Source organism: Anopheles bellator, chromosome 1 (assembly GCF_943735745.2).
Source record: "Anopheles bellator chromosome 1, idAnoBellAS_SP24_06.2, whole genome shotgun sequence".
Taxonomy (NCBI): Eukaryota; Metazoa; Arthropoda; class Insecta; order Diptera; family Culicidae; genus Anopheles; species Anopheles bellator.
In genome coordinates this window covers 57,999,139-58,020,591 of record NC_071285.1, presented here as the reverse complement: position 1 = coordinate 58,020,591, position 21,453 = coordinate 57,999,139, and the positions used below count along the sequence as shown (strand labels likewise).

The 21,453-nt window shown below is 47.7% G+C and overlaps 4 protein-coding genes across 5 annotated transcripts in view; 2 read left to right on the top strand and 2 right to left on the bottom strand.

The window, feature by feature from the left end:
- The window catches only part of LOC131208997 (breast cancer anti-estrogen resistance protein 1), an 88,545-nt gene extending 69,813 nt beyond the window's left edge, over nt 1-18,732 (top strand). Inside the window, exons 4-7 of one of the 2 annotated variants that reach the window (XM_058201995.1) lie at nt 15,685-16,559; nt 16,623-16,783; nt 16,846-17,155; nt 17,189-18,732. In XM_058201995.1, coding sequence (XP_058057978.1) covers nt 15,685-16,559; nt 16,623-16,783; nt 16,846-17,155; nt 17,189-17,807 — 1,965 coding nt within the window. In that variant the 3' untranslated portion in view covers nt 17,808-18,732. Of the gene's footprint in view, nt 1-15,684; nt 16,560-16,622; nt 16,784-16,845 lie in introns of both variants that reach the window. The other variant, XM_058202074.1, reaches the window with a different exon arrangement.
- A 51-nt stretch (nt 18,733-18,783) lies between these two features.
- Nucleotides 18,784-19,536, bottom strand: LOC131205514 (N-alpha-acetyltransferase daf-31). Its single transcript, XM_058197641.1, has one exon. The coding sequence runs from the start codon at nt 19,534-19,536 to the stop codon at nt 18,943-18,945; it is 594 nt and encodes a 197-aa protein (XP_058053624.1). The 3' UTR covers nt 18,784-18,942.
- Nucleotides 19,537-19,568: 32 nt separating this feature from the next.
- Nucleotides 19,569-20,189, bottom strand: LOC131205522 (small integral membrane protein 13). The gene is made up of 2 exons (XM_058197653.1): nt 19,860-20,189; nt 19,569-19,759 (listed from the first exon to the last, which is right to left on the bottom strand). Exons 1-2 carry the CDS (start codon nt 19,936-19,938, stop codon nt 19,569-19,571), a joined length of 270 nt encoding a protein of 89 aa, XP_058053636.1. The 5' UTR covers nt 19,939-20,189.
- A 623-nt stretch (nt 20,190-20,812) lies between these two features.
- LOC131215987 (U5 small nuclear ribonucleoprotein TSSC4) overlaps nt 20,813-21,453 on the top strand; it is a 4,054-nt gene continuing 3,413 nt past the window's right edge. Inside the window, exons 1-2 of the mRNA XM_058210383.1 lie at nt 20,813-21,074; nt 21,146-21,448. Of these exons, the coding sequence (XP_058066366.1) occupies nt 20,829-21,074; nt 21,146-21,448 (549 nt within the window). The 5' untranslated portion in view covers nt 20,813-20,828. The remainder of the gene's footprint in view (nt 21,075-21,145; nt 21,449-21,453) is intronic.

Genomic DNA, 21,453 nt, shown 5'->3' with positions numbered 1-21,453 from the left:
AATCATTTTTGGTGCATTTTACGAGCAAACTGTTTCTGTGCTGGTGATAAAATTTATGGGCCCTATTCACGGACGAAACTGTCACTTTTGACCGAAACGAGTACTTTGTTAAAACTCCCGTCATCATTACTCAATTATTTGACCGCGGATGAGAATATGTCTAAATCACGTTCATAATTTTATCTTCGCTATAATGTAAACATTCATAACTTTTATGTCTAATTATGTAATCCCATCGCTTCAAAAGGTCTTACTCAAGGTCAAACTTTGTTAATTTTCCGATTCAGACAACTTCCAATAAACCCCAAAGTAGGCAACGAGAACGGATTCGTTGAAAAAATGTAGCCTTCCGGAAGAAAGAAGGAGAGCACCATAATATCCTGGAAGGAATTGAGGGACAGAACTTACCATACAGCTCAACCACACCCTACGCAAGAGCACGGCCCCGGGAACGGTTCGGCTAATGCAAAACTTAATGACCGATGGAAAACAAACGAGCTCTTCCGTCCCAATATCCAGCAACTCTCCGGCCAGGCAAGGCCTACTCCAATAACGAATTTTGGCCGAAAAAACTTTCTACTAAAGTAAATACATAAATGAACGCACAATTTAATCGGATTGACATTGGGTCTGACCGTGACGTGGCTGGTGCCGGCTCTCAGCAACGGAACGCGGTTGAGTTTTGGCATTTTTTCTCTCCCGTATTGTCATAACTTTATTACGGCTCCTTGCCGGATATTTTACTGAAATCTCCCGCAATATGAGAAGCCGAATAGGAAAGTGCTCTGGTGATTGTTTGAGTGTCCATAAATTTGGTGGTCCAAATTTCAATTTCGTTTAGCGTTGGCCAGAAAACAGACAGCATATTCTTTTGGGGCGATGTTTTTTGGGAGCGAAACAAAGTAGCCTTTTTAGGCTTCGTTGTTTAGTTATGCGCTTTTAGTAACCTGTCTGACGTGACGCTGACATGTAAGTTTGTAATATGCGTTGAAATTTGAAAGTTTGCTATAAAAGTTAACATTCGAATCACTATGATGTTGTACTTGAAAGGCTCATTATTCACGCTGTGTGTGAGTGCCAATGAAGCACTTAATTTACGCCCGGCAACCGGAACTAGCCCTCATGACCGAATGCAAACCCCATGCTCTGGCGTCGCTCGATCGTGCTTCCTCGTTAAGACCAGTCAATTGCCGCCAATAAACGGTGCAATGGGAAAAGGCACTATGTGCCACCATCGCACGAAATTGCCCGCTTTACAACAGACCCAATCCTTAAACCGTCAGCCAGCAGAGAGTGGTCGCGGAACTGCGCCAAACAAATTGCGAATCAGCCGTGGGACCGTGGGTTGGCGAAATAATTCTTAATCAAATTAGAACCTCTTCAACCTCGGGGAAGGCACCAGTGGCTTCACCAGGACGATGCAAAACCGGCTTCCACAAACGAAGTGACGGGTCGAAACAGTTCGGCTTTCCCTTCCAATTCAGTGCCACCACCCGTTCGGTGATGGATCGGTTCAACTTGTTCAACGGTGTGGACACTCTATAAACTGCAACTTTTGGCATGGCCGCGAATCGGGCCCGAACGGCGGAGCGCGTAATTTTGCAGCAATGAGCCGGTTCCTACTTTTCGAATGGTGGCCCGCGCACCCTATTTCAGTGCACCGCCACCATTCCGGCGCTTAATATGCAGAAGGATCGCGGTAGGACATTTGTTGCACTGTCAGCGCACGACGGACGACGCTCCGGCTTACGGCTGGAACACGATTTATCTCTCGTCACACACGTCACCGTCCAGGCGAATGTGCGGCGGCGACCTGGCGACATTACCGTCGCGCGCAAGATAGGCTACCACTTCTGGGGCATTTAGGTTGTTTTTTCTCCCGGCTCCCAGCGGCACGACAGGTTAGCATGAAACCCGACCGCTCGTTACGCATATTTTAATGCAAAAGGCAGAGATAGTACACCGAACGGGGTGGTTGGTGTCTGTCCACGGCTGTCAAGCGGATGGCGGGGACACTAAGCGCCTACCGTGGGCCGGCCGCGCAAAGCACATTCCACTCGCTAATCCAACGGTACCGACCGTTTATCGTGATGATTTATGGCACAACAATCGCCTCGCCGGAGAGATGGCAGTTTTCTTCATAAGTCCGGTCCAAATCCAATCATAAGCGCGATCGTGTGCGGAGTGGTCAGTTATAAATTGATTGATTTGTGTTTCTTGCCGTCTCCGAGCCCCCTAATGGCTTGTTCGGTCGTTGTAATTCTCAATCTCCGGAATCGCCGTAACCCGTGTCCTATCAACTGAAATTATCATCAAGACAGATGACATTCTCTCCCCTCGTGGCTGGCTTCGTGTCCCAAGGGGGTGACAATAATCGTTGTTCGTGCAACCCAGACATCAGCATGTAAAACGCACGCTTTCTTTTGGGGCGGACGGATTCCGACAGTGTAAATTCCTTCCAACAGCCCAAGAGCTTAACCTTATGAGAATTTAAACCCCCGAGAGATATGTCTAGCCAACAATCTTCGCTTTTTGTGGGTAATCCTTTCCCCGCCCAACCGGGACAGTCTGCTGCCGGCTGAGTCTACACGGTCCCTGCCAGTTATCTGAAGGACCGTTTGGTCGCAAAAACAGAGGCTGACATGGAACAATATTATATTGTGTTATAAATGGTCTCTCAACATCACATCGCAGGGGCGGCATCGAATCGATGCACACATGTGCGCCCACACTAACTTAAAACCGGACAAAGCAACTTCCGACAAAAACTGAGCTTATTTGAAATCCAATAACATACTTCCGCCACGCCGGGGTTTGCCGTGCTGATTACGGATTCTGGAATCGTTTCTCGAGCACAGTGTGTTTATCTACCCATCCAAGCGGCCATCCAGGACCCCATAGGCAACCGAAATGATCCCCTTTTCTTCTGTGTGTGTTTTTATATCCTTCTTGATCGATTTGATTGGATTTATTTAACCTTTTTGCTTCTCCTTTCTCTCTTCGTTGCAGGTACGTATCGGTGCTATTTATGGGATCGTGTGAACTAAATTGGACTTAAAAAAGGACCTCCTGGGCGTACACGGTGGAGCACAACGGGTATCGGTCTCGGTCGTTATCGATCCTCCGCACTGACCGCATTTCTGGGAGCATTTGATTGCACGGAACATGTGTATCGAAATCTACTGAATTTAAATCAATCGTTTGCAGCCGCCTGACGGGTGACCTTATTTCGAATTCCCCAAAAACCCAAATCGAACTGGCTGCTTATTAACATTTTAGCCTACGCCTCGACGCCACGTAGCCCAAAAAGCCGTGTGTAGTAATTTAACCCAAAAAGCGAACCGCTGGTGCAATATGTGTGGCAGTCATAACCGAGAAACTATGATTCGCCAGTCGGAAACGAGAACTGCGACAACACGCGACACAATTGCGCACAGAAAGTTTACACAGCACAATTGTGCTGTTGTGGAAACAGTAGCAATAGCGGCGCGGAGTAGCATTTGGGGTGCAAGCATAAAATTTGCATAATGCGCACCAGCCGCGCCGTGGCCAGATCGCCATTCCCCGCCGGGAAGCCCAAGGGAAAGTGTGGCAGAGCAGAGTATGAAACTCAAATTGAACTGCCATTTTATCGATTGAGCAGCCAGCACAACAGTTCGATCGGGACCACCGAGATCGAGTCACGGTGGCAAACTTAGGCGACGACCGAAGAGTCGAGTCGTCGGCAACGACAGTTCGATGACTTTTGGACTCCCGCCGATAAGACCACTCCGCTGCGGTACCGGTAGCCTTCCCACGGACATAGAGATGTCCAGCGAGAGGCTACCGCTCCCTGACGATAGACACTTTTTTTTCTCTCCTTTCAGAATGCATACGACCCGAGAAGAAAAGGTTATGCTGCTGCTGCTGCGAATAAAAGCTGCCAACTTTGGAATGCATTTTTCATAAAGTGACATCCGTAGTTGGTCGCGCGTTCAAACAATGCGCAACGTTTTTTTTTTCTATTGCGATGAGAGTTTCTACAAAAACCGCTGTGCGAAACGAGGTACTGAAAGAGCGGTGAACGAAAAAAACTTGCCATTGTGTGATGGAAGCCGTCGACCGTAATGTCCTCCCGTGGCTTATGGTGAGACAACTTTATTACGTCCACTTTTTTGTACACTTAAAGTGGCCAAAAGGGTAAACATTTAAAAGGTTTTACTGTAGGTTCAACCGTTTGGGGTAACGAGCGCCATTTGCGAATTCAAAAGGACACTCCGTTCCCGGTCACCGCAGAATGGCACGTTTGAGTTATGAGCACAATGGCGGTGGCACCCAATCGGCGGAAAATATGTCCTGCGAACGGCGTTTGCCTCCCGGTCGTAGTTTAAATTGTTTGGACACAGAGTTGGACATCGTTTGTGTCAATATTTTATCTATCCAACGCTTGCCAAGGCCGGCCAGTGCTCGTCTCAGCGCAAACGGTGGTGTCCCTCGGATTCGATTTACTGTAAATAATTAATTTAAACAAACATTCGAATCAATTTTTGAACGAATATTGACACACTCGTCGGGTGGTGGTCTCGGATTCGTCCGTCCCGCCTCCGGTGCTGTCGATAATGCACGGGCGCGCCATAATGTATTCGATTTCGTTGCGACCGTAATTTGAGTGACGTGTTTTAGGTGTCCTAGAGGCAGACACTCAGATCTTCAGAGCGTCCGTTTGCGATATGAATGGCCGAAGGCCATCGGTTCCGGGATCCCGCGGCCAATGGGGGAAAACCGAAGGGGATGACCGCGCATCCCTTGGGGACTATTAGGATTGTGCTTGCTCATGCATTTAAATTTATTTCGGCTCCCCTGCGGCCCGGCCCAGATATCCTTCCGCCCTGATACGGCACGGCGCCTTCTTCGGTGAGCCGGTGAGCGATCGCTTGGACACGAATCCTTTTCCTATCATCGAAACCATCCATCGTCGTCGTCGTCGTCTTCGCTGCCGTCGCACGTCATATTTAGGTCAGCGTCGGTCGTCTACAGGAAGGCGTTGGTTTTGTTAGTTTTCTTTTTCGCTTGACTACTCCGCCAGTAGCTGTTGTTGTGTGGGCTGTCGACACAATTTTCCCCGCAGTTGTAGGACCGGGCCCATTCGAGGGTCGCGTTTCCCCGTCGGAAAGCCGCGTTGGTTGTCGTTTTTCTCTGAAATATATTTCCCCACTCAGTCACGAGACTTCTCTGGCCCCGTTTGATGGTAACGAATAAGGATGGATTTTATTAGTGGCAACGTCTGATGTAGGATGTCGCCTCGGGAAGAAGCAGGTTTCTCCGGTCTGGTTCTTCTGGAAAATATCATCTCCCGTTTTTTGGGGGAAAATTCGAGGCTTCCGGGGGGAACGTGTTTATATAAATCCCATCATAAATCCATCTATTTATTTCGGTCTGTTGAAAGCGCAAAACAGCACACGCGACGAGGGTTCCTCGGGAGGCCCATCCCTAATGCAAACACAGTTCTCTAATTCTAAGCAGAACCTTTGGAACCGTGAGCCGTTCAGGACGTCTCTAGCATTTCGTCACCCTTCGAAGTGATAACCGACGCGGTCCGGGAAAGCAGATGCTACAATAACAAACGCCTGCGGGAGTTGTTCGAGGCACCATCTAAATTCGATCATCTTCTTTCGCTCGTTCAAAAGTGTAAACAACGCAGCACTGTAATGGCAACGAGAGTTTAATTTAGCCCTAGATGGTGGTTTAGAGGTCGAAAGCTTCAAGATTTTATCGATCTTTGGAGGCAAGTTAATAGAATTTTATTTGAGAACCCACCGCTGAGCCTCGCGTTATAATGCTCCGCATAATCAGCCACCAGCAACAGCGACTTTCTTCGGGATGTCACGGATGAGCTTGGGGCCAATCCGCAACCGCAACGTTGTACCGCATTCCCTCCTTCCTGTCACTTGTATTTTGTCATTTTGCTGTCAGTTTTCCTTTTAATGACCCAAATGACGACATTTCAGCATTTACTGTTGCCGGCACTTAAATGAAAAATACGTAATAATGTTTTATGATCCCATTTGTGCGCAACAATGCTACGCAAGGGTGGTAATGTTTACAAATCGGAAACTGCGCGACACGGGATGCTCCTTTTCCTTTATGGTTCGTAATTATTATTTGCCAGAACGCTGATCGAATCGAACAAACTCTGTCGTATTGGTTCCCGCGACATGTTATTTTCCTCTCCAACTGTTTTAGTAGAAATCAACGAAATGGGCCAAAAAGAGCCACTCCCGTTCGGTTTTGGGCATTTAATCCTCACACTTTGGTATTCGTTTTTAATGGCCGAAGCTTAGCGTGGCGCGCTACGTGGTGCATAAAGTTGACCGTTTGGCTAACGGGGCAGGACGTGTAATTACCGTCTTTGGCCATTATACAAAAACAAACTCACGCGACGATGTCGCGCACACGAATGTCGAGAGCTAAGCCCCACGAAAGCCCATTATTCGGCCACCAAAATGGGCCTTTTTTCGCTCGGTAGGTCCGTTGACCATTTCACCAATGTAATCCACAGAAGCCGATCGTTGCCGACCGGAAAGGACCTCGGTTGGGAAGTGTCACAGCTTTGCAGTATTAAAAGCAATTAAAATTCGGTTACAATGTGTAGCGTGTTCCGATTTTAAATCCTTTTTGGTGCTTAACCTTAAATGGCCCGAGGTGTCCCTATCGTCGGTTTCGGTTTAACGTTTTTTTTTCACGTATTTTGTGGAAGAAACACAAACCTCTGGAAGCCCACCACAGTGACTTGCTGGTCCCAATACTGATAAGGACCCAATAAAGACGGCAGTCTAGAATTGAATGATAGAAGCAGTAACACAAGCAAGTTCCGTTAGTTGCACAGTGGTGTGGAATCCAACGCTGTTCGTGAAGCGGAAAACGCAGCCTGCAACATGATGCACCGGTTCAATTTCATCCGCCTCGATCCGTAAATGGAAGGTTGCTCGTCAACCATACCCAACAATGGTTCCATAGCGCAGTGTCCACATCGCCATGCACATATCTTGGAGTGACGCAGCCAGCCCTTGCCCGATACACTGGACCCGATCCGGCTTCTTATGGTCACATCGTGGGAATTCAATTGCCAACACCGGTCGGCTGTCTGTCTCCAGTATGTCTCGGGCGGCCCGTGTCGATGGCCACCGGTTTGTTGTTTATCACGTTATCATGATTTGTTGATAATTCCGAATTCGGTCGGCACTAGGAAAAGTGGCCACCCCTCGTCCGTCCGCCCGATCCTCGGAATATGGAATGCACACACGAATGGAAGGGAAAAAATACATGAAAATTCCATTTGTGTCCACTTTCGAGTGCTCTTCGGCCAACACCAGTAGAGCACGGTCGTTCCCGGATCTCTTGGGGTATGAAAAAATAATGTCACAAAGATTTATTTTAGGAATTATGGGCCGCCTTTCCCGCGCAGGGTGCAGGGTCGGCCGAAGGTCGAGAAGGACATCTCGCGGTGGGCCTCTGGGAGCGCGATTGAGAAACGTGTATGGAATAAACGAGATTTCCATCTGGGTCCGGCTGTTGTGTTGGACACTTGTTCCTGTCTGTGGTGACCATGTTGGGGAACCTTTGGCGTTCCAAACTGGGGGACTGGATTTTGCATTGTCGTCGCCGTACCTTTCCGTAGGTACTTTTACCGACTTTCAGCTTTTCTTGCCTTGGACGGGGTGGACATTGGGATTGGACGTTGCAAACAAGGTAGGATTAAGTTTCTTTCTTCCGTAATGCAATTCAAACCTTGCGAGGTCCATTTTTCAGGGGTTTCACTGGACTATCTGTTAATTGACAAAACAAGAAACCCAAACAGCGTCTTCTCTAATGGGTCAATGGTCGTTGGCCGTGTGTTTCCTAAATGTTGTTCGAACAAATCCTTCGAGCTGGCCTGTGGAGCAGCGTAACAGCAACCATTTGACCAACCGTGGTCAACCACAAGAGGCCAATGCTAAAAATAACCCAAACATCTTCCTTTTTCGTCGTCGTCGTCGTCGCGTTCCATTATCTGATTTCTTCGATTTGCGACGGAGAATTTTCTTTGACCTCCTCCCGGGCGAACGAGCCATCCCATGCCATACGGGGAAGTGGACACATCCTTAAATGGTTAGAATATCTCCCCTATCATATCCCAACCGGTCAAAGAATGTGATCCTACTTACCGGCCACGAACGAATCGATTGCAGGCTGCTCAATTTAACGCTGCCAACGAATCCGGCTGGAATTTCCCGTCCGTCCCGTCGGATTGGACATTTTGGGTCTCTCGCCGGCCCGTCTCTCTCTCTTTCTTCTTGCCGTCGGCTTGGAATGTTAAACTGGGCGATCGATCTTGGGGCTTCGTTTGATGAAATGCATTTTTCTTAACGTTGCTCGCGATCCACGGTCGCTCTCGTGGGTTCGCTGCACCGACCGAAGATATTGCTTAAATGTTTATGTTTATTTTTATACCATACCTTATAAAGCACATCGCCCCGAGTGCCGCTGACGGACGCGGATGTATTTAATTTGAAACAAATTTCGCTCTCAACTTGCTGTACTTAAAATCGCTGTCAGCTTTAGTAGTGGCATTACGGGAAAACCTCCATAAATTACGAAGGACGGTTTGTACGTCGCTGTCTCCTCAGCACACAAACGCGGAATTTCAATTGGCCCCACAGCATGATGCCGCAGAGCGCAATGAGCGCAACGTGAGTGCCACATATTTGGATGAAATTGATTCCTGGCAAAAGCGTAATTTTTTCGTTGTTTATCTCGCTCCCGGCCAAAAAGGATTTGGCAACCGATCACGTGGACGGATGGCAATTGAGTTTCCTCGAGTGCACGAGTTCTCCGTGCATATCGATTGCTCCCGAAATGTTGGCAGCTATTTGAAATAATCCTAAAAGAAGTTGTTAGTGACTTGCGGTTTTTGAAGGTTCGGGTGGACTTTTGGTTTCGTGGGTTCCGATAGGAGCCGAGCTGCTAGTTGCGAAAAGTGACGGAAAGATTGTTTGGGGCTTCGATCCCGTTGGTTGCGCACACGTCACCTAACTTTCTGTCCATGTTCGTGAGGCGAATTCTTATCCAACAGCTTGAAAATAAAAAGTAGAACGCATGCTAGAATGGATATTTAGCATATTTTTACCTCCATCGGGGTCTCGATTCGATCGCGAAGGGGCATAGAAAGAATAGAGAAAATACTTTTTCGTCCAGGGAATGTGAAATCAATTTTCCGAAAACTTTTTATCGACACTTCGATAAACTTTCCGATGGCTCATGTGGCGGAGATGCTCGGGAAAATGGAAAATTCTTCATTATGCTATGCAAATCATCTTTTGCGTGCCGTGCAGAGAAAGATAATGGGAATAAGTTTTACCGTTTCGATTGAAGGACTGATTATCATTCTTATCGCGCGGTGTCATTATGCAGGCCCTTCCTGGACTCTTACCTAGCTTCAAGTAGCTAAAAACGTATTTCATTGAACCCGTGTCTGAAAGTTCCTAAGGATAAGTACCCTTAACGGCATCTGCTGTCGGCTCGATGAGGTCATAAACATCCATTTAAAGGCGTACAGGAGCCGTGTGCACGTCGCGTCTTGCAGTAAAAAGGGGTGTTGCTCGTTTTTCTTCTGTTTCCCGGAAAGATGAACGACACCCGGGTGCGCATCGGTCCCGGGGAAGCTGAAAAGTTCAGCAAACATTCCAGACGGAGGAACGTCTGCACCGAACGATAGGGGTTCAAAGTTTCCTTCTGCGTCGCGAGCGAATGTCCTTTTCTTGGGTGATTTCTTTCACCATTTGAAGACTACCGGAAAACGTTAAAAGGCGGTGCATTTAAATTCCTTGTAAGAAGCAACGGACCACCGGCCACCGGGCCCACCTTTCGGCCTGTGATACGATCGTTCCCTTTTTCCAGCCAACACGCCCGCGTTAGCGAAAGTTTATTATTCTACTAACGAGCCAAATATTCTCCCGCTTCATTCCGCTCAGACGCGGAAAACTTTGGCGTGAAGACGCCATCCTCGTTTCCGGGGTTTGTTGTGAGTCTCGAGGCTTAACTTTGTCCGGGCGAGCTGCGTTTTTGCAACCGGAGTGCATCCGGGAACAACGCGGTGGAATATCTCTGCTGCCACATGCTTCTGTTGGAAACAAATAAACCATGCAAGTCTCGTAGGGCTCATGATTCTGTGCTCACAGATGCGCCGCACAAAGGATACCGAACTTTGGCCAGAAATGGACAACAGCGGACGAATTGGATAATCGTCAGCCGTTGGTGCCGCTGTGAGCCACATTTTAATGAAATCCTGAACGTGGAAGAGTTAAGATTGTTGAGTCTCGTTCGAACAAGGCGAGAAGATTACCAAACTTTCCGCATCGTATTGCTTTCTGGGAGTGGAATGAACTTACTTCTGCCAACTTTTCTCGCCCTCGAGACAGAACAATTTCCCAAGACAACCATTTGAAGCGATAAGCAGTGCCATAAATCATTTATCCATTTAATACGCCACCGCTGCGCTTAATATCCAGCTCTCTATCCTGCGCTACGAAAGAAATAAAGCATTATGTTCACCATTTCTCCCTCAAACATCAATTTCCAATATTTATTGCCTTTTCTTATAATGGAGCTTTTGAAATGTGTTGGCTTTTTATTTGTGGCTGCCGGGCCTGTGTTGGTAAACCCAACACGATCCTTCCATAATTCTTTTTCCCAATCAAAAGCATATCCAATTCAACTGGATGATGCAAAATGCATTCTAAACCAAGATCTTGGAGCCCTCACTACGCTCTCCCGTTGGCCAAAATCGGTTCTCTAAGCCAATGCATTCTACCATTCGGGGAACAATCTCGCCTTCGTTTCCATTGGTATGCTCTTGGTATCGTATTTTGTTTCCAATTTTCCAACACACCACGGAGAGAGGTAAACTACAATACCGCTCCGCTTGATTTATCTTGACATCGAGTCGGAAATGGACACAAGGGACCATGTTCTGTTGGATGGCACTAGTCAAATCCAAGTCCAAATAATTCGGTGTACCTGGTAGGGATATTCTGGTAGGGATAATATTTTCTGTTACATATGCTAACCGTAACTCGTTATGCATGTTTCAGACCATGAAGAAAATGTTTCCATGTTTCAGAATTTAAAGAAAAACATGGAAAAGGTTATTGTTACACCAGTGTCTAGGTTTCCCACTTATTGCCGTCTGCGCAACGTACGAAGCATGGAGCCAAACTAACTTTCCTCCAATCAACAACCCAATTCTGATCTTCTCCGAGGCCGGTTCCGATAAGCAGAGTGTGCAAGGGAAGTAGCAACGTGGTTCGAAACGAAATCCAATTTTCCTCCGAGCCAAGTAAATTTTAGGTGTGTGTCATCTGCAACAGCTCCCCAAAAATGTGTCTTGCGGAGACGGAACTTTGTTCGAAACGGCTACAGATGTGGCCGGTAACAGCACGTGACAGGAAGTATGTGGCACCGAAATGTTACTTAATTTATTAGACACACTTTGCTCTTCCCACCTACCGACCGATGGCTTGGCCACACTCCGGATTCACTGCAAGATCCTTCCGCGGGTAATCCACGTACTGGCGGATGATGTCGTCTTCCGGGGCCACCGTTCTCTCCTTCGTATTTTACAAAAACCGATTAAATTGGCTGATTGGAAAGCAGTAGTTGATTGATTTCGTGGTACTTGCCGGGTTAGTACAATATTGAGTTCCCCCGGATGTCAGGCGAGCTTTGAGAAGATTGATGAGCATCGATGCATCCGATGCATCCCGGAGCGACATGTAAGAGACTCCGCAGAAAATGATTCACTTCACTTAATTCACTGCATCATTTGACAACTTAAAATCGATTACACATCTCCTTATAGTTCAAATTTAAGGGACGAGCATTGAAGGTGAAATAATTGATGAACAGCCGCGTCATCAGCGCACTTTCGTAATGATACGCGCCGAGTCGGTGAAAAGAAAGACACGTATCCCTTTTATGCGTCGTTCTCTTGAAAGGAACGAAACGTGATCGTTTCCAACATGTAATGCCATACTTCTAAGCAAAACACCTTCTCAGGCGCGGATTTAAGAGTTGTTTGTAGAGGGCAACATAAACCTTTATCTGCCTCTCGGGCCTGTCCTTCATGCCTCACAGGACTCACTCGAATTTCAAGACCAAAGAAGAAGCCGGGGCGGTGTGGGAACACGAACACTCCACAATCCGGAAAGCATTATCCCTTCCCGGTGTGTGAGTGTTTAGTACAATAATAATGAAATTATAATGATACACTTCGGTGCACACACAGCGCCAATACGTGCATCCTTTCGGAACCGCTCCTGCTACTGGCGCCAGGCTTCGAATTGCGTCGCAAAGGATGGCGCACGTTTGAAGCCGGACGCCTGTACCACGGTCGAACGCTCGACTCATTCAAATGTGTTGCCGAGGGAAAGGGTTTTCATGCGCTCCGGAGTCCGGAGAGATGCTTCACAGTAATCGAAATTCCCGTAAACCGTAGAGTCGCCCATCTGTTGGCTGGCATTTGCAAAAGGGGTGCATCATCCTCATGGGCATCCCTTGGGCATTTGGAGATAAATTTTCATTCTCCGGAAAAATAAATTAAATACCCATCGTTTTACAATGGAGTGCCATGTTGTCTCTCCTGCGCAAGAATGGGTTCATCGCTCTTCCAACAGGATTTTTTATCGTTGTAGAATTGAAATATCAAACACCTTTAACCCAACATTATTGAAGAATTTATTCCCTTGGAAATAAAAATTCATAACCGAAGCGCCTGTCTACAAAATTCTACCGAATGAATCGTTGCAAAAGATCCCAAACAAATGTCCGTTGAAAAAATACGCCTTCCAGGTTCTTGTCCAGCTTTTTCAGTTGACAGACGGCCTCCACGGCCACTGCATCTGGCCGGAACCGCAACGCACCAACGCCCCGCGAAAAATGCGCGACGGAATTTGCGAATGAAAAGCCTTGCGAGCGGAAGTGGAGACCATTGCGCATCACAAAAACGCGATCCCATTGAACAGACGTGCCACTCACACGGAATTCGTGGAACTGATAGTGCCGGGGGTCCTGCAAAGGACGCCAAAAAATCGGCTGTCTGTCATGTAGGTTGTACAAAAATTATTTCAACGTTAGCTACCGGAAACGAATGTGTACGTACTTCTGGCCGAAGCAATAGGAAACGTCAGTAGCAGAATCTGGCGTCGGCCGAAAAAATAAGGTATGAACCGCGCCTTTGGCAACGAATCAATGGCGGCATGGAGCGGCATAAAATAGAGCCACAAAAGCCATAAACCTCGGCAGGCATGGGTGAGTTAGACCAAGAGGAACCAAGGCTCAGTCTTGGTGACGGCGAAGAACAACCGAGCTTTTCTTTTTTGCGGTGATCTCAGACGATCGTAAAAACAATCGAAGCAGAAGTAGTCGCCTTGCGAAGGCTTGATGAAGCATAAAACCAACATCAAAAATCAAGGTAGCTGGCTTAACACAATACGGGAGTGTAGTGATAGTAACTTTTATCGTTTGGATGTTCCACAACGTTTGTTTACTATCGGTCCGTTCACAAGCTATTGGGCTGTGAACCCGTACCGAATCAGTTTGATGTAGTAAAATTGACTCTATAAAGCTATTTTACGTTCAAATGGCAGACACTTTACTATCCTTCCTGCAACATTTCAACATTGACTGCAGCATTATTCAATTTTGCACGCTCTAATCCTCTTCGGTATTCCACTTCAACGTGGACTCGAACAAAACGGAGCTGCAGTGTAGTGCAATGATTCAATTTTCATGTTGCTGAACATCGTCGACGTTGGAAAGCGATGAAAAGCATCGTCGACACCACCGTGCGGCGCCAAAACTGTTCCCACTTGTCTCTACCCTTCATCGTCAAAAATTATGAATCTTCTCCGGTGTTAAGAACGGAGGACCAAATAACGTCGCTGAAAAGGAAGAAAAGAAAAGCTGCGCTTGAAAAGTGTTCGGCCGGCCGTACGGGGTCGGATGGCGAAGCAATCCACGGCAGTACTGCGACCCTCTTCAGACTCCTTGAGGCAACATTTTAATACGTTACGCCACATTATGGAACTTAGCCAAGGTTTGCCAGCGAAGAACAAAAAAGCAGCAAAATTTAGAGTGGCTAGACTACGGGCAGACACCGGTCCCCCATCATATGCACGTGTCTCTCGCGTTCTAACGCAAAACAGTAACTTCGTGACTATCATGCTGCCGCAGTCGGGGAACCGCGATACGCTGCACTTTGAAACACTGCTACGGCTTAAGGCAGTATTGTTTCAACGTACTGTAAACTGTCTCACGGTGTGTAGTCATTAACTCGAGACAGTCGCATGCAGAACGGGTGCAAGGGAGCATTTTCAATGTTTTCAATTATAATTAAAGAAAAACACGCTTTTGTTAACTAAGGAAACTATTATATGATAAGTAACCAAACTGACGGAAAGATGGCGCCACTGAACTTCAGCTCCTTTCAGATCCTTTCAACTTCGCCATAACATGAAAGAATGATTTGCTTTACTGTTGCTGATGAGCTGATACTGTTTAGAACGATAACTAAGTTTGAAAAGTTTTGTGGGAAGTTAATTACTTAACGAACAGTTTGTAAATCATGATGATGATTGGTCTTGAAAGGATCAAAATCATCGCCTAAAACACATCGACGACGAACGACGTGATGTGCGCCTGCGTGCGATGTTTTTCCGTTTCCAAGGAGTTTTCCCTTTCTTTCGCGTTAAACGGTGCCTGCATTAGTGTGCGTGCTCGTTAAGCGGCCGAAGGATGAAGCGAAATGGACAAACGATGCGGCCGGAAAGAGCAAAAGAGACCGAAATACGTGGAAAACTTTTCACCATCGTGTGTGAGCATCGTTCCCTATGAACGACGCGGTTTTCCCCATTATCGTAGTAACCGTTTCAGGAAGCAGCAATACGAACCCAGCGGCCATCATACGAACAAACTTTATTTACAAAGTTTCTGGTATTTTAGTTGCACAACATCTGCATACGCAGCTGTGAGTAAGTTAAGTAAGTGTTCCTAATTCCAAAACTATGTGAGAATAGTGTCTCGCAACCAAAACAAGGCGAATTCAGAAGTAGGACTGTGAACCAAATTCAGCGACTTTTTTGCCGATGAGCAATGGAAAATTGTGCCAAACATTGCTACACTTAATTCATGGCTAGTAGGTTATGTGTAAATTCCTCCAGTGGCTATTAGTGAGACAAACTAGACTATGAAGTTCATGACTATGAAAGTGACATGAGTTCATTCGTGTATAATTTTGATTAAAGGCAAAGCAAAAGTGATTTTATCGCTCGCAAATGACTGTCGTAATTTTCTACGTTCTACAAACCGGCACTTTGGCACGATTCCGCCGCCAAGTGGCCAATGTATTATCTAACTCCGCGAATCCCTGCCGTCGGTACCATTATGAAAAGGCCGTGAAACGTGATATATGGTCGACGATGGCTTGAAACAATTGAAGATCAAGCCGCCTTACCTGTGCCGCCAGTTCTCCGTGAAAGTATTTTTGGTTTTTTTCTGATTGCGCTTCGCTCCACCATCGTCGTCACGATAAACGATCGTATTACTGTGGCTCTATTTTTACCTTGTAATCGGATTTACAGTAAAAAGAAATCGCTTTTCCTTTTTTTGCAGGTTCTCACGCCGCAAAAATGTGGGGACGTTTATCTGTATGATCTGTTGCCGCCATCGTCAACGAGAGGTTCGAGCCCGTACCAGCATTCACTTCAGCATCAGACCTCTTCATCTGACGGACTTGAGACGTACGACGTGCCCAAACCGGCCATTCCGGTGGCTTCCTTCGATCCTCACCAGCAACAAGCGCATCGGACATCTTGGATCCGAACGCCAACTGGTGGTCATCATTACGGGGCACCGCACGCCTCTCAGCTTCTGCTCCATCACCAATCGATCCACTCGTCGAACTCGTCGTCCTCGCTAAGCTTTCACCATCACCTGCAGCACCAGTATCCACACCTCGGGTCACCTCACATTCAGACCGGTGGCTACAGGATGGAGGAATCGTATGACGTTCCTCGTCCTCTGCTCTCCCAACAGCAGCACCTCACACCCAGTAGCTCCAACTCTTCGCTCCTGATGTCGGAAAGCTTCAGCCTTTCGTCCTCCAATCGATCTTCGCTTGCCAATATGCCGGACTATGACGTACCACGGCGCCATCCCGTCTCCGTCCGGTCAACACCACCTCCACCGAGCGGAATGGGAGCGCCAGGAGTCCCAACACCGGGAACGCCACTATCGGCCAGCTTCACGACAAGCCAGCACTCGATGTCGATGTCCTCGTTCAGCAGCATGTCCACGTACGACGTTCCCCCAGCGCAGCAGCAGCCAGCGTTTGCCGGCGTCACCAACAACAACACCAACTTCCTGTCCTCGAAGGGCCACCAACTTCTGGCTCATCAGCAATCACCTAAAGAACTGCCACTGGAACTATCTTCCGCACTGGAAACCCTCGCAAGACTACAGAATGAGGCCACCACGGCTGTAACTAGGTAAGAGATTCGCTTGTTCCCGTGGGCTCAATGTGAACTAATGAGTGGGAAATTGCCCTTTAGGTTACTATCGTTTGTTTCGCCCAACTGGAGGGTCAAGGAGAAGTTGGATCCGATACTCATGGATCTGAAGCTAGCGGCCGTACGCTTGAGGACCGCCCTACATGATCTCGCCGAGTTTGGTGATGGCGCACTCGGAAATGCAACCAAAGCGGAAGACAAAGGTAAGATATTGCATCAAAACAGTTTATCCGGATATGGTCTAACGCTCAGTTCCACGTTTCAGGTTTGGCACATAAACTGAAACCCTTAGTTAAGGCACTACGAGATGCAGACAAGCTGGTGCACGAAGCATCGCAGAATCTGGACGGCCAGGGCTGGACCCTGGTAACGCTTCAGCGACCGGAAGCGACCCAGAAGCTGCAACAGCAGCTTCCTCCCGATAGTCTCGATCAGCTGATCGCTTGCGCCCAAACGCTCACCGAGGATGTCCGCCAGACGGCGTCCTTCATCCAGGGCAATGCGACCCTTCTCTTCAAACGCTCACCACCTACACCCCCTACTTCCTGTCCCACAACCCCGCTGACACCGACTGGGTGCAATGCCAATAGTACCACTACTATCGCTAGCGGAGCGAAACCTCCGTCATCAGGGGCCAGTGGAGGTGGTGAATGGCCCGAAGATTACGATTACGTCAGTCTCGAGTCAAAAGAAGCATCCGCAAAGACTAACGCTGAGATACGGGATGCCCTGCCGCAGGATTTGAAGAAAAATTTTGAAAACGTAGTTCGTAATGCGGCGGATGCGGCCGCAGCCGCCTGCGCTGAGAAGCCAGAAGCACTCGATCCCAACGACAAGTCCGTGCTGGTGTACTATGCCTCGCAGACCGTCACGCACATGGGTTACCTGACGCAGGCGATCGACGCATTCCTGCAGACGGTCGAGCATAATCAGCCGCCAAAGTTCTTCCTCGCCTACGGCAAGTTTGTCGTACTGAGTGCGCACAATCTGGTCAACATCGGGGACATTGTGCACCGAAATGTGTCACGCGAGGCCATCAAAACGCGCGTCCTTGCGTGTGCCGATGCTCTGTCCGAGGCTCTGAAGACGTGCGTCGGCAAAACGAAGAAAGCGGCCCAGAACTTCCCTAGTGTGACAGCCGTGCAGGAGATGGTGGACTCGGTGGTCGACATTTCGCATCTGGCGAGCGACCTAAAGATAGCAATGCTGGACGCCGTTCAGCAGTAAATGAGACGACGCTGACCAGTCCCCGAATCCAGTCCGATAGCTCTTACGACAGTTAAGGAATTTCTGATAAATGCCAAATAGAAATCTGATCAACGATCGATCGAAGGCGCCATTTGAAAAGCGCTTCACCAACCACCAAGACAAGTGCGAGAGAAGACAAACGTTCACCCTTTTGTTTCGTTTGTTCTTTCTTTAAGTTGTATATAATGTATAAATTACATTACGTTTACATATATTTGTTTAGTCGATACATTGCTCTGCACACCCTGCTTCTTGCAACCTTTCGGGACAAGTAGCAATTGTAGGATTTCGGTTTTCATTGATTTCAAGTTCTGTTCTCATCCCAAAAATCAATTCGTCAACGTTCCAAATTGTATAGAACAATTGCCATTATCATCAACGTCACTAACAGTAGGAAAGATAATCATTAAATCAGTCAAGCATTTGCCAAACCATTATCGACATCGAAAATTCATAAACTGACGGTATAAGAACAAACCCCCGCACAGAATGAAGTAAACATTAAGAACGACTTACAGCCCTCTAGAAGAAGGGATCAATATTTTTAAGAAGTAACGTAAACATTATCAGAGGGCAGATGGAACATGCAGTTTCTACGTTCTGCTACCTCAAAACAAACTCGTCGCGTCAGGTGGCGAAAAAAGTCAAGTATGTGCAAGAAAGTTCATTCGGATCCCGACCCGGGGTCCCAGTCTTCTAATTTAGGTTAAAAGTTCATTTAGTTAACTTTTCAGACTAAGTTGCAAACCAAGGCCCGCCAGCAAAACTTTCCCCTCGTATCTAATACACAACCCCAGATTGAGATCTCCCCAAAAGCAGAGGTCAAATCCAAGTCAAACGCCAACCACACGGGACATTGGGGTCTCGTGCATAGAGGGACAAAAGTATTCAATAAAATAAATTATTCCACCAGAAACTGTGTGAACTGCGAGCGGCGGAGCGTTCTAGTGTCTCCGAATGCCGCATGCGAACCGACCGAAAATTTATTGCACACCGGTTTTCTTTCGTTTAATAATTTTTCAGAATTTTTTTTTAATTATCAAAACCCATCTGTGTTCCGATTGTGGCCGTTTCTTAACGTAAAGATCCCCGCTTGTCCACTCCGGTGTTCCGGTTAGCAACAGTGCCCATCGTGCCCGGCATGTCCTCCGGCGCCCGGCCGAGCATGGTCCTTGTGGTTGGTGATGGTGTCACCCGCTTCCTCTCCGTCAACGCCCGCTGGTCGATCCTGGTCACTCGCCAGCTCCGAGAGATCTCTTCGCATCGAGTATGCGTCCTCCCCATCGGCGTAGTACTTTGGCTCGATCTCCAGAATTTTGAACTTCAGCGAGTTAGTGTACAGATTGAGTGCGGCCCGGTTCGACTTGCGAACGTGCAGTGACACGTAGTGTGCATTGAAGCACTCTACCATCGCCTTCGATGCCTGGTTCATGAGCTTCTGGGCTAGCCCTAACCGCCGGTACGATCGTTTCACCGCCAGTGACGTAATGTGGCCGTGCGTGCTCTCCTCACCAGGCTCCGGTTCCTCCATCTTGGCCAGCACGTACCCGACGATGTTGCCCTTATCGTCCTCCGCGACGTAACTTAGCTGTGGCCACGTGAGACCGTGGTAGAAGTAGTACTTCATCTGATAGTTCTCCGGCAGGCACAGTAGATTGCAGTGCTGCATGTTCATCAGATCTTCCGGTTTCGCGCAACGGATATTCATCTTCGGAGGGAAGTTTGCGTGTTGTGGCTACGCTAATCACGTCGTACTCTTCGGGTGCGTATCTTGCTGTCGGCGGTTACAGTGCTGCTGACCGCTCCAACTCCTGCGGCCTGATCTTTGCTGGACCCGTGCACCGGAGAGTGTTCGTTCGATTGCGCGATACCGAGCAGCTCGCGGACTAGCTTAAAGCGGGAGAGAAACAGCTTCCACACCAGATACCAGCCTGCAAAAGGGAAACGAAGCAAACGAATTATAAGTAATCATTACTGTAGGAGCACCCCGAGGATGAGAAAGTGGATAGTACGTCCACATCCGTGACGGACCTAAACAAACCAAAACGATCACTATGAACAATGAAAGCAGCACCGAAAAGGCAGCATTGATACCGTCCTGCACATTCATGATTGCATTGCAGGGGCAGTTTAAAGTAACACAACCCTATTTACACTTCACATAAAGAGTGTGGTAAAAACTACGTGCGACGGAACCGCAAGCATTCGCGGCCGAATCAATGTGATGTGGAATTCGACGGCGAAATGCTGGCGCAGCAAACGAGTCAACAACTGACGGCAGCCTCTGACATTTGTCCGTGTCACACACATTCACACACGCCTATCCATGCACAATTTCTATGCGGTTTGTTCGTATTCAATCAAAGCACATTAACAGAAACGTGCACAGGATTACATGCATTGCAAACATGCTGCAAACCCCATCGCTAAAATTCATAAACAGCTTCGCTAACAATTGATTTCACGCAACAGAAATCCTAAGGATTCAGAAATGTTGAGGTTAGATTGGTGTTTATTATCGCATGTTTGTCACTAAACGGTGCACTACCTTTGCTTGAAAACGGTAGGCACCGAAACAGGTTATTAACGCAGTGTGTAAAAAAGCAAAACACTTAGGTAAATACTAACTATTTTCGCTAAAATATCGTGCAAAGGGTTAGCGAGAACTTACCCTAACTTTTTCTCACGGAGCCCGGTTTGACAGCGGCGGCGAATGCGCAAACCTTGTTTACATGCGGCTTTTGCTGCAAGGGCTCCCACACTGTTCGAATAGCAAAATAGTTCTTCTTTCGTTTGATAATCATTGTAAAAAATATTAACATCACTTTGGATTCTCAAAAAGATAGGTTAGTTATGTGAAACATTGCAGCTCAGTCATAAAAACTATCAGCTGAAACATTGAAGATAAAGTCGCTTTTGGCAACACTTCCTAGGGTGACAAGGATCGAAAACAATATAAACAAACAACGGGCACAGTGGATCAGTGGAAACAGCAGCAAAATGAGTTTTGAGCAGAAAAAGAACCTCCTCTTTTCGTCGCTCGAGTCAGCAGAACAGAGCATCGGAACGGATTCGATTCTTAACCAACATGGCAAAACCACCGATTACACTCTGGACCGTTCAGGCCGTCGTCGCCCTACAAAGTTGATCAGCGTTGATCGATATCGTGGCCGAGAAAGCATCTTCAAGCGCCCGTCGGCCCCGATTGGCCAGTGTCTGAAACGGGCAAATCTTCCGGACTACCAGGTAACGAGTGGCCCCGCCGCCTATTCGAGTCACCCCCCGTTGATACCCTTGAGAACGTTCTCCCTTCGAAGCGCAATCCCCACAAATGGACCAAATACACACTGGAAGACGTAGATACGTCCGAGCGGACCAACACGGCGGCGGCTTTTTCCTTTCTCAAGCAAATCGAAGAGCAACGTGATGCGGCCACACAGATTGCCGAGAGGGCGGAGGATAATTCCGGACCGAGGGCAATCGTGTGTCAATCCGTCGTCCGCTTCAATCGCTCCGTGCGACTGAGAGACAGATTAGCCGAAGCGGATGAACCGCAAGATACGCCGGTCGAAGACAAACCTCAACAAAATGGACGGCGAGTTCTGATGCCCGAGTATGTGGTGGG

Coding starts and splice junctions, on each gene's coding strand:
- LOC131205514 (XM_058197641.1), bottom strand. CDS start 19,536: ATGAATATCCGTTGCGCGAAACCGGAAGATCTGATGAACATGCAGCAC.
- LOC131205522 (XM_058197653.1), bottom strand. CDS start 19,938: ATGAATGTGCAGGACGGTATCAATGCTGCCTTTTCGGTGCTGCTTTCA. Junction 19,760..19,859: donor GATCGTTTTGGTTTGTTTAG/GTCCGTCACGGA, acceptor TCCCTTTTGCAG/GCTGGTATCTGGTGTGGAAG.